At 41.1% G+C, this 14,439-nt stretch overlaps 1 protein-coding gene across 1 annotated transcript; it reads left to right on the top strand.

Annotated features, from left to right (window-relative positions):
• Positions 1–1,364: 1,364 nt before the first annotated feature.
• LOC104046833 (astacin-like metalloendopeptidase) lies at positions 1,365–12,498 on the top strand. Its single transcript, XM_009507061.2, has 13 exons — positions 1,365–1,457; positions 1,690–1,714; positions 4,005–4,021; positions 4,745–4,769; positions 5,730–5,801; positions 6,807–6,941; positions 7,583–7,700; positions 8,486–8,664; positions 8,785–8,869; positions 9,287–9,414; positions 10,461–10,576; positions 11,012–11,237; positions 12,211–12,498. Exons 1-13 carry the CDS (start codon positions 1,389–1,391, stop codon positions 12,243–12,245), a joined length of 1,230 nt encoding a protein of 409 aa, XP_009505356.2. The 5' UTR covers positions 1,365–1,388; the 3' UTR covers positions 12,246–12,498.
• Positions 12,499–14,439: the final 1,941 nt, after the last annotated feature.

Below are 14,439 nucleotides of genomic sequence, written 5' to 3'. Positions count from 1 at the left end.
GGTGCCTAGGGCATACCTTACTTCAACCAGAGTGCAGGGACAGAAAGGGAAAAGTAGTGTTCCCCTATGCTGCCTCCCTGTGGGGGTAATGAAAGTTTATCCCTGGATTTTGTCACTCCAGTCTTGCCTAAAATAGTCAGCAGTGTGTGACTGTGAACTTTCCTCCCCTAAAATGAGAAGTAATTCCCACCAATACAATTCAGATTACATTTCCATGTAAATCCTAGGCTTGACTGGGTATAATTTGGAAACAAATATACTCTGCTGCTTCTTGGTTCATTCACCAACATGGATAACTTCTAGAATATCTTACTTAATACAGAAACAAGGAATAACAGTGTGAGTGTGTTTAAAACTTATTCTGAAGGTACCTGAGTACTGGTATGGTCTAGAGACAGAATCTGTACATTCAATAATTCAGTTTCCTTCTCCATTCATGGAAAATGTGCTTTGACACAAAACAAGCATGTATCAGAGACCAGACCCCAGCTACAATACCTCCAGCAAAGTGTTCACCAAGCAAACCTTTGCTGCAAGAACAGGTTGCAACAAGAGGTTGCTTCCCCAAGAGGCTCAGTTGTTGCTGGTTTACCTCCTACAAGCAGTTCTTCATAGGTCTGCTCATTGCTTCCTACATCCACTTCTGGACAAGTGCACTCCAGCTAGCAGCAGATCTGTTAATCTTTCTCAAAATGAGTAAGTGCTGCTTATGCTGCTGCTGTCTTTTTTCCCCTCTCTGACTGCTGGTCACAAAGTTCATGAGGGCACCTACAACTGTCAGCCTGCCAGATATTAGGGAACAAAGAAAATGTTCCTGATGTTATGAAACACAAAAATTCTACTTATAGAACCACAAGCTGTGAAGATGAAGAATATCTTCTCAGGGAAGACACAGGCATGACCTCACTGAGTAGTGACATGTTGTATGTTCCAAAGCAACACAATACAGTCATGGACTTCTGTGCTTTCTGTAACAGAAAGAAAAAAGTCACCTACCATCTAAAATTCCAACAATACATTAAGCTGGAAAGTTATCCAGAAACAAGGGCTTTCTAGGTGGTATCAGTTAAATTCAAGGAAAGATCCTCCAAGAAACAGAGGAAATGCATGGCAGCACAGGCACGAAGCTGATCCAGCTCTAGAGAGCGGCATGAATGGGAGTATGAAGACAAGGGATGCTATAGATCACAGTGACAGCAATAGCAGATGCCCAGAGGCTAAACTGGCTGTTGAGGCTGCAAAAGAAGTTTGCTTCCTGCTAGGATTCCCATTGGCTGATGCAGTTTTTTTCAGCCCTGGCAGAGCAGGCTCTGCTGGTATATCTAGCAGCAGTGCTCCTGAGCGGGCAGAGATAAGGACACGCGCTAGTGGTCTGTCAAGACTGGAGAATGGATCTGAAGATGTTCCTAGTCTTCACTGCATTTCTGCTTCACTCTACCCTGGGCTTCCCTATTCAGGTGAGAGCAATGCCATGCAACCATGTTCTGTTTTCTAATTGACCTGTTCTTCCTGGAGTGAAGTTGTGGAGACCTGTTTTGATAAATTCCCTGCAAGAAAAATATTAGCAATATAATAATAAATAAAGCCAATATAATAATTTAGTTCCTCCCTTTGGCCTCGTTTTGATGCTATTGTTGCTGCATTTATGAACTATGGAGGAATAATGCCTTTAACCTATTGGTTTTGCAGGAGAACTACGGAAACAGCACAACAAGTAAGTAAGATTTATACAGCATTTTAAAGACGACTGTTAAGTCTTGACTGTGTATCACACTTTGTTGGTGTGTGAGTGACTTGGCTTTAGATCATGCGAAAGCATTGACTCTCAGGCCTTTTGAACAAAGCCATGTTTCCTAATTTGTTATTGGGCTAAGTGCAGATGTGTTTTCACCCAGGTGTGCTTTACACATACTTTTGGGGTATGGTTTGTTATATTAATTTAGATGTGCTTTCACAGGCTTGAAAATAAAATTTTAGTAAGACATTTTGATATTTGAGTGTTACAAAAAGACTGCTACTCATTTGCCTCCTTGCCTACCTTGGTGCAGCAGTAAGAGAAAGGGATGTCAGGTGTCAGAGAAAGATTTGCTTTGTTCTGGGATAGAAAACAAATAGTACAGGCTTAGCTGAACACCTTTTGTCAACTCACAAAATTGAAGGAGGTCATTGCAGCTCTCCAGAGAAGGTCAATGGAAATAAACCTGTAGGTAGACTTTAACTACAGCAATAAACTGCTAGGTTGGGGGTGATGTGTTGTGAAAGGAAGAGGTCTTGGAAAATTTGCTTGACATAGTCAGAGCAAGTAAATGGCTAATGAAAACTGACCAGTTCTTCTTTTGAGGTATCATTTATGGCATGGAAGCAAAGGGGTGTTGTAAAACTACTGTTCAGAGTATTTGGAGCCAGCTGAGGGACGAACTTGCTTGAGTTCAAAGTACTCAGTTGCTGGGACTCAAAGTTGCAGGGTTCCTGGGACAAATGCACACAACCAGTTCTAGTTTACTGTTATTACTGCTTTTTGTGCCTTTTCAGACATCTTTCAGTATCTATTCTGCAGGGAAAACGTGAACTGCATCATTTTGAAAGCTGTATCATACCAGACATTCATTTGATCAAGGACATGGCAGATGCCTTCTGTGATGTCTCATCTGGGTTTTAAAAAGGGGTTGCAGGCTTTATGTGCCTAGGAATCTGGAGCCTAATTTCCACTGACTCTGACTAGTCAATTAATCTAGTGCCTCTTGGGTGCATAAATTCTGAATCTGGTCAACCCGAATCAACATCTCAAAAATGTGCTTCCCTGCAGATTTTTTTTAGATGCCATGGATCTCTCTGATGCAGCTGGTAGGAACTGACTGAAGTTCTCTATAATAAACTACCATTTACAGTGGACTTCCATTGCCATGTAACTTAAGTAACAGTCTGGAAAGATAGACTGAAGGCTTTTTGGGTCAATAAAAGCAATACTGTTGAAGGTTCTAGATAGATTCTGAATAGGAGAAAGTCCCTTCAGTATGTTTGGACAAAAACCACTGTGAAAAGGGAAAGGTGCTGCAAGGTGTGACAGAGCTTGGCACATCTTCTATTGAAAAAACGTGGTAGAAAGGATAAGGAACACAGATAGGCTTTGAAATAAGAACTACTTGCATAAGTGTTCTCTGTGTCAGTGTTGGATAGAAAAAAAGATAGTGGCTTTATATTTTGACAAGAAGAGTGCAGTTATTGGCAAACTGGAAAAGAGTGCCAGAAAGGCGTGCAGCATATCCATCATACTTAAGAACAGGTCAAACAAACTATGGTCAGGAATAACATAGATAAAACTGTTTCTGCCCTAGGGAGAGCAGACAAACTGGATGACCTCTGGAGGTCCTTGCAATTTCTAAAGTGTTATGATATTTTAATAATGAAGTTTCTGCTCAGAAATGTATATGTCAGGTCAGATTTTCACTTCCATGTTTGTATCTAGAAACTGACATTTGGTAGAAATCAAAAGACATCACACTAGAAAGACACCTTAGGAGTCAGAATGGTTCCAAGCTGCTGTCATTCTGAAACTGGGATTATTTGTCCCATGCTAAATTATAGCCTTCATCTCATTTTATAACTTTACTCTTTGACACTGGGAAACCAGAGAGGATTGTTGAGCTGGTTAGCCTGCAACTGTTGCAGTTATATCTAGGGACAAAGCATATTTTTGTCCCTAGTTTCCTTTGTCATTTTCCACACTGAAGCTGATAAAATGCTTTGCTGATTCTTAAATGGTAAAAAACCAGGATTCTGTCCCTCAGCATGATCTACTAGGAATTTTCATAGCTGTTTGTCTAAACATCAATTTAATTTCTGTGCCCATGCATTGGTTAGTGCACCCCATTCCCCTCCAAGCAAAGGGACCTGCCAAAGACATTCCCATGGCTGAGGAATACCGTGCTATTGAACACTGTGAAGTTGCATTCAGAATCTAATTTGCCTCTTTTGCTTGTCTTTGTCTTCCTTGCTTTTTGCAGTAATGGAGCCTACTGAGGTAAGGACATCTAAGTCAGCTCTTTTGATCACTTTGGGGTTCAGCACTGTGGAAAGTGAGGTCAAGACTCATGTACTCCACACAAATCTCCACCTGTGCAGGAAAGTTAACTCAGATCAAAAGTGTAACAGAATGGGCAGTCTCCATCTCTGTTCCATTTGTTGCTCCACAGTGCCCAAATATAGCCCACATCACAGGAAGATTTGCCTTCTTTGGGGTCATAGAGAAAACTCAAACTCGCTTTTTATTTATACAAGGCAAGGGAAGTATGGCAATCTGTTTTTCTACGGACATATCCACCACAGTCAGGTATGAGCCCACAGTTCCCTAGAAGCAGTATGTATTACAACAGCCTTTCACTACTGTGTTGTGAGGTGATACTGGGAGGATTTAATTGGTGATTTAATCAATCTTACAGTCCTACTTGCAGGGACATAAATAAAGCTGGAAAATCTGAAACTCACTCCACACTTTAAATTGCATTTCCCAAGCCTCCTATGTTGATTCCCTTTATGATATCCATATTTGCCATGACATCCAAAAAGAATGGCTACCACACCATGGTACTTCTTTGCACATGGCACAGTATATAAAAGCTCACTGTGCTGGTGAAAGATACTTTCAGTGGTAGTCTGGACACTTTTGATCCTTTGCATGTTATATTATTTAATATCTATGTTATAATATGAAGTGTGAGATAATACTAATGCATCATTCTTGCAGGTTACTACAGAAGAGGATATATACGGTATGTATCATTCCATGTAAACGGAATTTGTATTTGATAGGATATACTGGTGGTTAGCTACCCAGTTACTCCAGAAAATAACACATACTTAACATTTTAAAGACATTTTAAATTGATGTGCTCATCATAATATATCATGCAAAGCAGAGTCTCTTGGTTTTGGCCAGTTGCTTGGCTTTGCTAAAAACCTCAGCTGTTACTTTTGCTAAAAGTAGCTCTTCTTAGGCAATGTCCTGCCTTAAGTCACTTCCAAAGGTTACAGAAAGTGCAGAGGCCATGTGCTTGTGCTTCTAATTGCTGTCCAGACTTATTGCATAATACTCAGAGTTGGCTGATTCTACTTGTAAGGCCTAGGAGTCCCTGATGCTGGGTTTAGCTGGGGTCATCAGTCTGGCCCATGGAATAGTAATGCAGTTCCAATTTCACTGGTTTCAAGGGTTTTTCAAGAGGCCAGCATGTCCAGCAGCAAGCAGCAGGACTGCTCTCCATCCTTTTTTGCTCCTGGTGTCTTATGTCAGGGGTTTGAGTGTGAACTGTGCATGCAGAAGGAAAACTGCTTTCTTGAGTGCACAGAGGGAGCCATGCAACCAGGTGGCTGCTTGAGCGGGACAATACAAACTTACAGAAGCCAAAGGTCCAGGCCTCAAAATGCAATGGCTAGGAAAAAAGAAAATAAAAAGGGGGAGAGAGGGAAAGATTGAAAGTGAATGGCTCTTCGGACCGGATTAATGGCAAAATAACCGCAGCTGGGAGGTTCACAAGATTGTGTAGCTGAGGAAATACCTGCATGACTGAATACCACACCAGTCGCAAAACAGGCTCTGTAAGTTTTACATGCATCTCTGTAATCAGGACCAGATCTAAGTGAGCTAGCTCCTGGAAACTGATCAGGTTAAAAATCAGGATTCGTATTTTCCCTGGGAATGAGAAAGTGTATTTCTTTCTTGTATTTCTGCACAGAATCTCCATTGCCTACAGAGACTGACTCTGAGGACGAGGTTATTTTTAACAGAATTCTGAAAGTTAACAAAGGTAATGCCACCAAAGCCCTGCTTATAATGGGTCTGTTGCTTATTGGGAGTCATGTGGGAGGTACAATGTCTTACCACAATCTGTGCAAATATTTTTCCCATCTTACACACCATCATATAAGAGATGCCCAGAGACAGGCCACTGGGACTAATGTGTCATCTGCTGAAGCCCCATGGCATCTCAAATCTATAGTGTCAATATCAAAGATGATACCAGATGTGGAGGCAACTGAACTATCCAGGCAGCTTCTTCAGCTTTAGCTGTCAACATCTTTGTCATTCTTTGGACATAAAAAAAGAACTTAGATATTTGGATGCTTTATTATTTGACTGCCTTTTTCTTGAATGCAAGTATCACTTGCATTCAATCATCATATGGCTTTGCTTTGTAGTACAGACTCCTAGATAAGCTGTGGTCAATTCCATGCACCCTGACCAGACTTCCTGCTCCTTGATTCTTCCAAATATTCCTCATTCTGTCAGCTTGTCTTTCTCACATTTTCCCCTTCATTCAAGAAGCTTTATTACTGTTAGTAGAAATGGACACCAGACATTCCCTTTTTTTTTTTCCCCTCTAGAAAACACTCACTTCTCTTTTTGGTTTGCTTGCCCTCTTGGGTTTCCTTATTGGCACCTCCTGCCTTTGCCCTTTCTGGGCAGATATCTGATGCCATTCATTAAGTGTCACATGATGGCTCATGAAATAGTACCAAAGTACAGCATCCCTCTCACTGTTGCAAGTGCTTTCAGTCATTCCCTGTCTTGCCTCAACCCCATCAGAGTTGGATCTTCCCACCTCTCCTCTCAGCTGAGGACACAGCAGCAAAGGTAGGGAAGCAGATAATGTCCATCTAGCCCAATAGTCCATTTCTCATGCTAGCCAGGAGCAGTTGCTTAGGGAAAAATAGAAAAGGGAGATGAATAGAGTGACACTTTTCCAAGTGTGCTTAGCAAACGTCCAGCAATCTATGGGTCAGATACTTCCACCCTTTCTCTCTCACCACAGACAGCTCTCAGTACTTGCAAGAAGGTGACATAGCTCCACAAAGGAGTCGCAGTGCCATCAGCTGTCGCCATTGCAATTGGCTCCAGTCCAGTGATGGGATTGTTCGTGTTCCCTATGTCTTGGATCCTACTTATGGTGGGTGTAAATTTCAGTAACTCTTTTTTTTTTTTTTTTTTAATCCAATAAGCTTCAGGTAGAAACCTACTTCTAGTAGCCAGACAAACACTTGATTAAATAAATTCTAAGAATTTACTTGTGCTGTGCAAGCACAGATGAATCATAAACTACAAAGACCTGAACAGGAAAAAGAAAATAGATCAAATTTCCTTGAGAAGTTTGCATCCATAATGTTTTGGGTCTGGTCTCTTGGAGATAAGAATGATCATTCTCTCTAATGGTACCTGCCAGAACACCTGCCTTTGTAAGGTTCATGCCTATTGCATTGTGGTTTCAGTGGCCATTAGCAAAATAGCTTCCCATAGCTGGCTCCAAGTGTCCAGTCAGAAGATACATCAACAATCACCACTATAATTTAAAAGAAGTAGTTAAAAAAAAAAGGCTTCCACCTGATTCCATTTGGACAATTATCTGGATAAAGAGGATCTTGTGCCAGGCTATTAATATCTTAAATGAAATTCATTACCAAGCAAAGGTGAGGAAGAGCTTAGGCTAACATTTCTGTCCCTCATTTACCCCGTTTTTGAGCACATGTGAGATCTTAATGACACCTGTCATTGTCCTTGTGTGACCCCCAAAATTAACCATTTCTTCTTCAGAGGAGAGCCACATAAAGGGGATCCATGATGCCATGGCAGAATTTGAAACACTGACTTGTATTAAGTTTGTGAAGCGCAAGACAGAACGTGACTACCTCAACATTAAATCTTCTGATGGGTGAGTTGAATGATAAATTGACAAGTTATTTCTTCATTGTTTTTCAGTTCTTCACTACACTTATTCTCTGTGACCTTAAAGACGAAAGAGGAATGGATTTAGAGAATAAACTTTATGTTTTATCACAGTGTCAAGGTATCCTCCTTGGGTACCTTGCTAGCACAAGGACTCAGCAATTATATCAAGACTCATTGAAGACACTGAAGTCATGCAGGTCATGGGAAAGCACCATTAAGGTGGAAAGAATACCTAAGCTCATGTTTTCTGTGTGGTATAATGCACACTTGAGCACAATATACAACAGATTACTGTAGGTCTTATTTGCACAGGCAAAAACAATTTCAACTTATGAAATAAACAGTTCTCTGAATCACACAGTTGGCTATCAAAGTCAGAAAAGGAGCCTATAAGAGAATTGTTCAGTACCCATTAGCTTGAAAGTGCTATTCATCTTAGCTCCAGCTCTGATAGAGTGTTCAGTATTTTGGAAAAAAATTTGTTATTTCTAGGGAGTTAAAGCCACTGTGTACAGAAAGTCAGAATGCAGGAGCCTCCATGCTAATGAAGGCATTGCAGGAAGCTTTAGTGATGATCATACTGTTTGTTGTTTTCTATGCCATAGTCAGTTTTGCCCTTCTGTAGACTGTTGATTATCAGGATGGATAGGAAGGAATCCTTCCACTCCCACGAGACATGTGTGAAGCAAGGTTCTCTGTATTGTCCCTTTGCCTGCCTGACAATAAAAATCCCATAAGTCTTCTGTTGGTATTCAATACCTCTCTCAGCTGCTGGTCCCACTATGGGAAAGTAGGAGGTGGACAGACTGTCTCTGTGATGAAAGGAGGCTGCACATGGAAGGGAATAATTCAACATGAACTGGACCATGCTCTGGGCTTTTTGCATGAACATTCTCGAAGTGACAGGGATAAACATGTGAAGATCATGTGGGAGTACATCAGTCCGGGTAAGTACCTTTGCTCAGTGTAGAAAGTAGTGTAGATACATCTACTGTTCCTAACACTTCCTTCTTCCCTGAAGGGAGTAGATAGGAAGCAGACTTTAAGTACTATATCCTATATTACAGCTGATAGACCAGACTTCAAGAAATTTGAAAACTCCAATAACCTGGGTCTTCCATATGACTATTCCTCAGTAATGCACTATGGCCCGTAAGTAGCTGCATGTCATTGCTTTTGTTGGAACTCAAATCTTAGATTAGATTAGATTAGATTTTATTAGATTAGTTTCTATAATAAATCTCTCCTAACTACCAGTTTCCTCATTTCCCCTTCTGAGAAAAACACTGTGAGTCAGTTCAGACAAGCCACTCCCTAAGATTAATTCATTATGCTTTATCTTTCCATTAAGGAGACATTCACAGCTGAACCTGGGAGGAAAGGAGGGCATCTTGAGATTGACTCTTACTGCTGGACATCTTAATCAAACCTATTTGATCAGCACTGTTAACCATAACCAACAACTTGTGTACAGTTCTTATTCTCCCTCCAAATCATGCCATTAAAACCTGAAAGAAGTAACTGTACTTAAAAAACATAGTTTTTCATTGTTGGTTTTTTTTTTTTCAGATACACATTCACTAATACCACTGGGAAAGCAACTATTGTGCCAATTCCTGATGGATCAGTACAGATTGGACAGAGGCAGGGGCTGAGCAACTTGGATGTGGCCAAAATCAACAAACTTTACAATTGCAGTAAGTATCTCAAAGCCATCCTTTCATGTTCTACTCAGATCCTTCACAGAGATGTTTGGGCACACTGCAGAGGCAGCAGTTTCTCATCAAAGACTGTGAGACTATTCTCCTAAATTCATGGTACCCATCAGGGTTACTCTGGGAGAAAATGCAAAGGTGAAGCTGGAGGCACATTGTGATTAGTGAGAAAATGCTTTCTGCTTCCAAATTAGATCAAACACATTCACTATCGGGATAAATGGCTGGATGCCACTGGCCTAACTGCATACCACGTTGGACACTTCACTGGAGTAATTTGGTTTCTTACAGCTCAGGAGACAACTATAAAACCCACAAAGAGCCAGACATCTCTGTTCCTCATTGCAGTTTGTATTTAAGACCTGATCCAAACCAAAACAGTTGTAGGCTCCTCTGAACTGGAAGAGTTCCATGATGCCTTGTCCAGTTTTCAAATATTTAAGCTGTCATTCTAAATTTGTATGTATTTTTAACTGTTTAATTTTAACCTCTGCTAAAAGAAGTTCTCCCACACAATCAGAGAAATTTATTCAGTCACATGAAAAAAACATAATGAATAAGGTATTACCCCTTGCACAGAAGAAAGCCCAAGTCCTCCTCCTAAGCTGAGAATTTAATCATTGCAGAGACATCATATTTGCACTTGACTCGTCTAACATGACTTGACTTCCCCATCTCAGTGGAAAACAATGTCACCAATTGCAGTGAATTGAAACCTCTCACACTCTTTATAGAGGTGCAGAAAGCGATCCCTTGCTAGACTATGGAGCTAATCAATAAGAGCTAATCAAAGAAGCTAGTGATTTTTCCAAGCACTACTTTACTTTCCATTTTGATGCAGATACTTAAGCACTATGTGAAAACTGGGACAACATGATTCTTCATTTTAATCAAGACATATCAATACTCTGAAATGAATGCTGTCAGATCAGAAAATCGAGACCAGTCCATTCTGAAGAGATTGTAATTGTAAATGAGTGGAAGCTTCTGCAAGCCTGGTGCTGAAGCAAACATTGTTTCTTTCTCAGGTCGCTGCAGCACTATTCTCGATGCAGCATTTGGGTCACTGACATCTGCCAACTACCCAAGAAATTACTCAGATAACACCAACTGTGTGTGGCTTATCCGAACCCGATCCAGAAAGGTAATCACAGGTTAATAACGATCTTAGAATATGGTTGAACTGACTTTCTATGTTAAGCATTTTATGCTTTGTCTGCATTCCATTTGCCAGATAAGCTCTTTTCCATGAGACAGATTTCAGACTAGTCTCTACTTCTTCTTCATGTCCTTAAGCCAGGTATTGGCAAAGACTGTTGCAGAGTTGTGATTTTGAAAAACCTCCACATGTTGGGCTTCAGGTTTGCAAAATCAAGACAAAGCAGTCTGAGCATGGGAGTATTCAGTCACAGGCCCATTAGATCTGAACCCTGCAACTTCAGGGGATGAGAGTCAAGGCTGGGTAAGCACTTCTAGTTCGGGCTTGGCTATAACTTAGATTCTGTCTGTTTTAAAGGATGCTCCATGAAAGAAGTAACATACATGTATATTAAAGGCTAATTTTTCTCTTCCTTTCCAGATTTCCCTGCAATTTCAAGCCTTTGAGCTGCAGACAACCAGAGGCTGTCAGAGTGATTATGTTAAAGTTTATGATGGCTCCAGCAGATCTTCTACAGTTCTAATGGACAAGACCTGTGGATCAAAGATACCCAATAACGTAGTTGCTTCTAGTAATCTTATGCTCATAGAGTTCATCACAGATGGTGCTGATACAGCTTCTGGTTTCCAAGCCACATTTACTTCTGGTAGGTCTGAGAACAAGGAGAATGGCAAAGAAAAACAACCTGTTTCAAATCAACCTTCCTCTTCACAGAAGAAAAACTGTTTGAGGAACTGTTCTTTACAAGAGCCGTCACTTCCTACCTTGCTTTTGATATAATGGATAAGTCCTACACTGATACCATTTATTCATTCAGGCAGATGGGGCCATGCTCAGGAAGAGTGGTGTTAGCCAGGTGATTCATTTGTTTGCCTTGCCTCTCAGAGGTGTGCCATTCCAAAGCATGTCCCATTAAGGGTAACATCAATTTAATGTTACTGCTAGTGTTACTAGCACAGTAGAAAGGGAATAAATCATAATGCAGTATTTGAATACATCACTCCTCTGAAAAAGATGCAGTTTTTAATCACAGAGTTCAGAGGGCAAGACAAATCTATGGTGAACCAAGTCACCCAGCCCCATGGCAAGAAGAGAGGCAGTATTTCCATGATCAGCATCCCTGGAATGTAGCCACCTAAAACACATTTTATTCAGTCCCATTTAATTAAGAACTAAGGCCACAACTACCACAGGCTTCCAAGTTAGCATGTATCAGCTGGAATAAAGAAATGCCTGTGTGCATATCTGTAGCCTACAGCGACTGTATAGTAGTGCAGCTTGCCTTAGTATGAAAGAAAGCTCAACTATGTCATATGACTATGTATTTGTCATGGGATAAGAACAACCTCACTGAATTTGCATAAATCCACTGAAATGCAGTAATTTAACTGTATACCCACACCAAACCAGCAGTTTTGCATTGTCCATCTATTTTTGTCAGTTGTAGCTATGGAAGAAAAGAAGAATAAGGAAATTCCCTGTGCCACTTTGTTGTGTCAACAACTATAAAATAATCCTAGCTGTCAGATAAAATGTGATTTAACATTTATTTATTTTAGAGATACTACAGTTTGTTCAGAGAGCTCTGAAAGCTAAATGTTCTCTTATTTCACTTACAGTGAGGACCCAAAGAAAACCTGGTATCCACAACTGACTTAAAGAAGAAAACTCTAGTTTGTGAATATTGAAATTATGTGTTTCCTACTTTGCTCCTACCCTGGCTTGGATGAGTATGAAATTTAATTCTACTAAGAATCGACATTTTCATCTTCCTGAGAAAGATTATTTCCCAAGCCATATTAATGTATGAATTCTATACATCCTTTTGTCTGCACAGTTAAGTTATTACCTCTTCCTATTTAACAATTGAATAAAAAGCTTCATTAAAACAAAAGTTTCCCTTTCTATTTTCCCGTAGTCCCTTCCAGCTATGTACACTATCAATGTGGTCTTAATTCTTAGCCCCCTTCATTCAGAATGAATTACTATGTGAATTATTGCAGGAGCTTGACCCCTACAAATCAATGGGCCCTGACACCATCCAATATTGTGGAGTTTGGGATCCTGCTGAGTGTGCTGAAGGTCAGCTCTAAGACAAGGGTTCTGGACTTTAGAAGAGCAAACTTCAGTTCATTCAGGGCTCACTTGGGAGGGATTCAATGGGAAGCTTCCATGGAAGACAAAGGAGCTAGTGAGTGCTGGGAATTCTTCAACAACTCTCTATTGGAAGCACAAAGCCAATTTATCCCCTACAAAGGAAAGGGAAGTAAGCAGAGCAAGAGGCCCCCATGGCTCAACCATGACCTCCTGGCTCTACTGAAATCCAAAAGGGAAGCCTACCAGAGATGGAGAAGTGGAGAATTATCTGTCAAGAGCTACAAGGGCATTGCCAGAGTGTGCAGAGATGCAGTTAGAAAAGCAAAAGCCCAGCTTGAATTTAAACTGGCCATAGATGTCAAAAACATCAAGAAAGGTTTCTTCAGACATGTCAACCACAAGCAGAAAAAGAAGGAAAACATAGGCCCACTGTTAAACAGAATAGGAGAATCAATCACCAATGATGCAGAAAAGGCAGAAGTCCTCAACACCTTCTTCACCTCTGTCTTTACCAGCACTGTCGGGTTCCAGGCTTTGGGAATGAAATTGCTGGTTGATCCAAACACCGACCCACCATCAGTGAAGGAAGAGTTAGTGCATGAATTCTTACAGGAGCTTGACCCCTACAAATCAATGGGCCCTGACACCATCCACCCGAGGGTGTTGAGAGAGCTGGCTGACGTCATTGCAAGGCCACTCTCCATAATCTTTGAGAAGTCATGGAGAAGGGGGGATGTCCCAGAGGACTGGAGGAAGGCAAATGTAGCCTGATGAAGTTTGCTGATGACACCAAATTGAGTGGGGAAGTAGACAATCCAGAAGGGAGAGCTGCTCTGCAGGAAGATCTGGATAGGCTGGAAGAGTGGGCCAGCAAGAACCTTACCAAGTTCAACAAGGAGAATTGTACAGTCTCGCACCTGGGAAAACATAACCCAGGAGTGCAGCACAGACTGGGATCCACCTGGCTGGAGAGCAGCTCTGTGGAAAGGGACCTGGGGGTCCTGGTGGACAGAAAGCTCAACATGAGCGAAGAGTGTGCTGCTGCGGCCAAGAAGGCCAACAGGATGCTGGGTTGCATCAAAAAGGGCATCACCAGCAGAGGTAAAGAAGTCATCATCCCGCTCTACTCAGCGCTTGTCAGGCCACACCTGGAGTACTGTGTACAGTTCTGGTCCCTGCTATACAAAAAGGATGTGGATAGGCTGGAAGGGGTCCAAAGAAGGTCCACCAAGATGATCAAAGGAGTGGGAAGCCTGCCATATGAGGATAGCTGGGAGAACTGTACTGGAATTAACCTCTGGAACTTAGGAAAGGGAATGGTTGGATCTTTCTTGGTTAACCTTGAGGCTTCCCAATTTAGGATGGCTAAAGCAACTGTTTTTAATTACCTTATTAATTGTATTCATAATCATATCTACTGGTTGTCTTATTCAGTGTACCCTGAGGAGATATAAAGGAATGGTTTGAGACTCAAAAAGGGGGAAGATGATTGTAAGAGAAGAACCCCCACCTTGGAAAGAACAGATATTGTATGTTTAATGAACATGAATCTAGACTCCTTTAATACTAAACCTAAGCTTAGGGATGGGATATCTTGGCCATCAGCAATTGTCCATTTAATCAAGGACAAACGTTGCTTTTAGAAGAAAATTATGGAAAGTTGGCAAGAGAAAATAGCCTTAAATTGTCCTTGTGTACATGTGACCTTCCTAGAAAGGTTGGACTAGATGATCCTTGAGGTCCCTTCCAAC

Source organism: Phalacrocorax carbo, chromosome 5, assembly GCF_963921805.1.
Source record: "Phalacrocorax carbo chromosome 5, bPhaCar2.1, whole genome shotgun sequence".
NCBI lineage: Eukaryota > Metazoa > Chordata > Aves > Suliformes > Phalacrocoracidae > Phalacrocorax > Phalacrocorax carbo.
Note: the sequence above shows the minus strand (reverse complement) of the source record. Positions and strands in the feature narration are given on the sequence as shown.

Excerpts from the sequence above, each read along its gene's own strand:
- LOC104046833 (XM_009507061.2), top strand. The coding sequence starts at position 1,389 with ATGGATCTGAAGATGTTCCTAGTCTTCACTGCATTTCTGCTTCACTCT. Across the intron at positions 8,870-9,286 it reads TCAGTAATGCACTATGGCCC|ATACACATTCACTAATACCA; the intron begins GTAAGTAGCTGC and ends TTTTTTTTTCAG. Across the intron at positions 10,577-11,011 it reads TCCGAACCCGATCCAGAAAG|ATTTCCCTGCAATTTCAAGC; the intron begins GTAATCACAGGT and ends CTTCCTTTCCAG.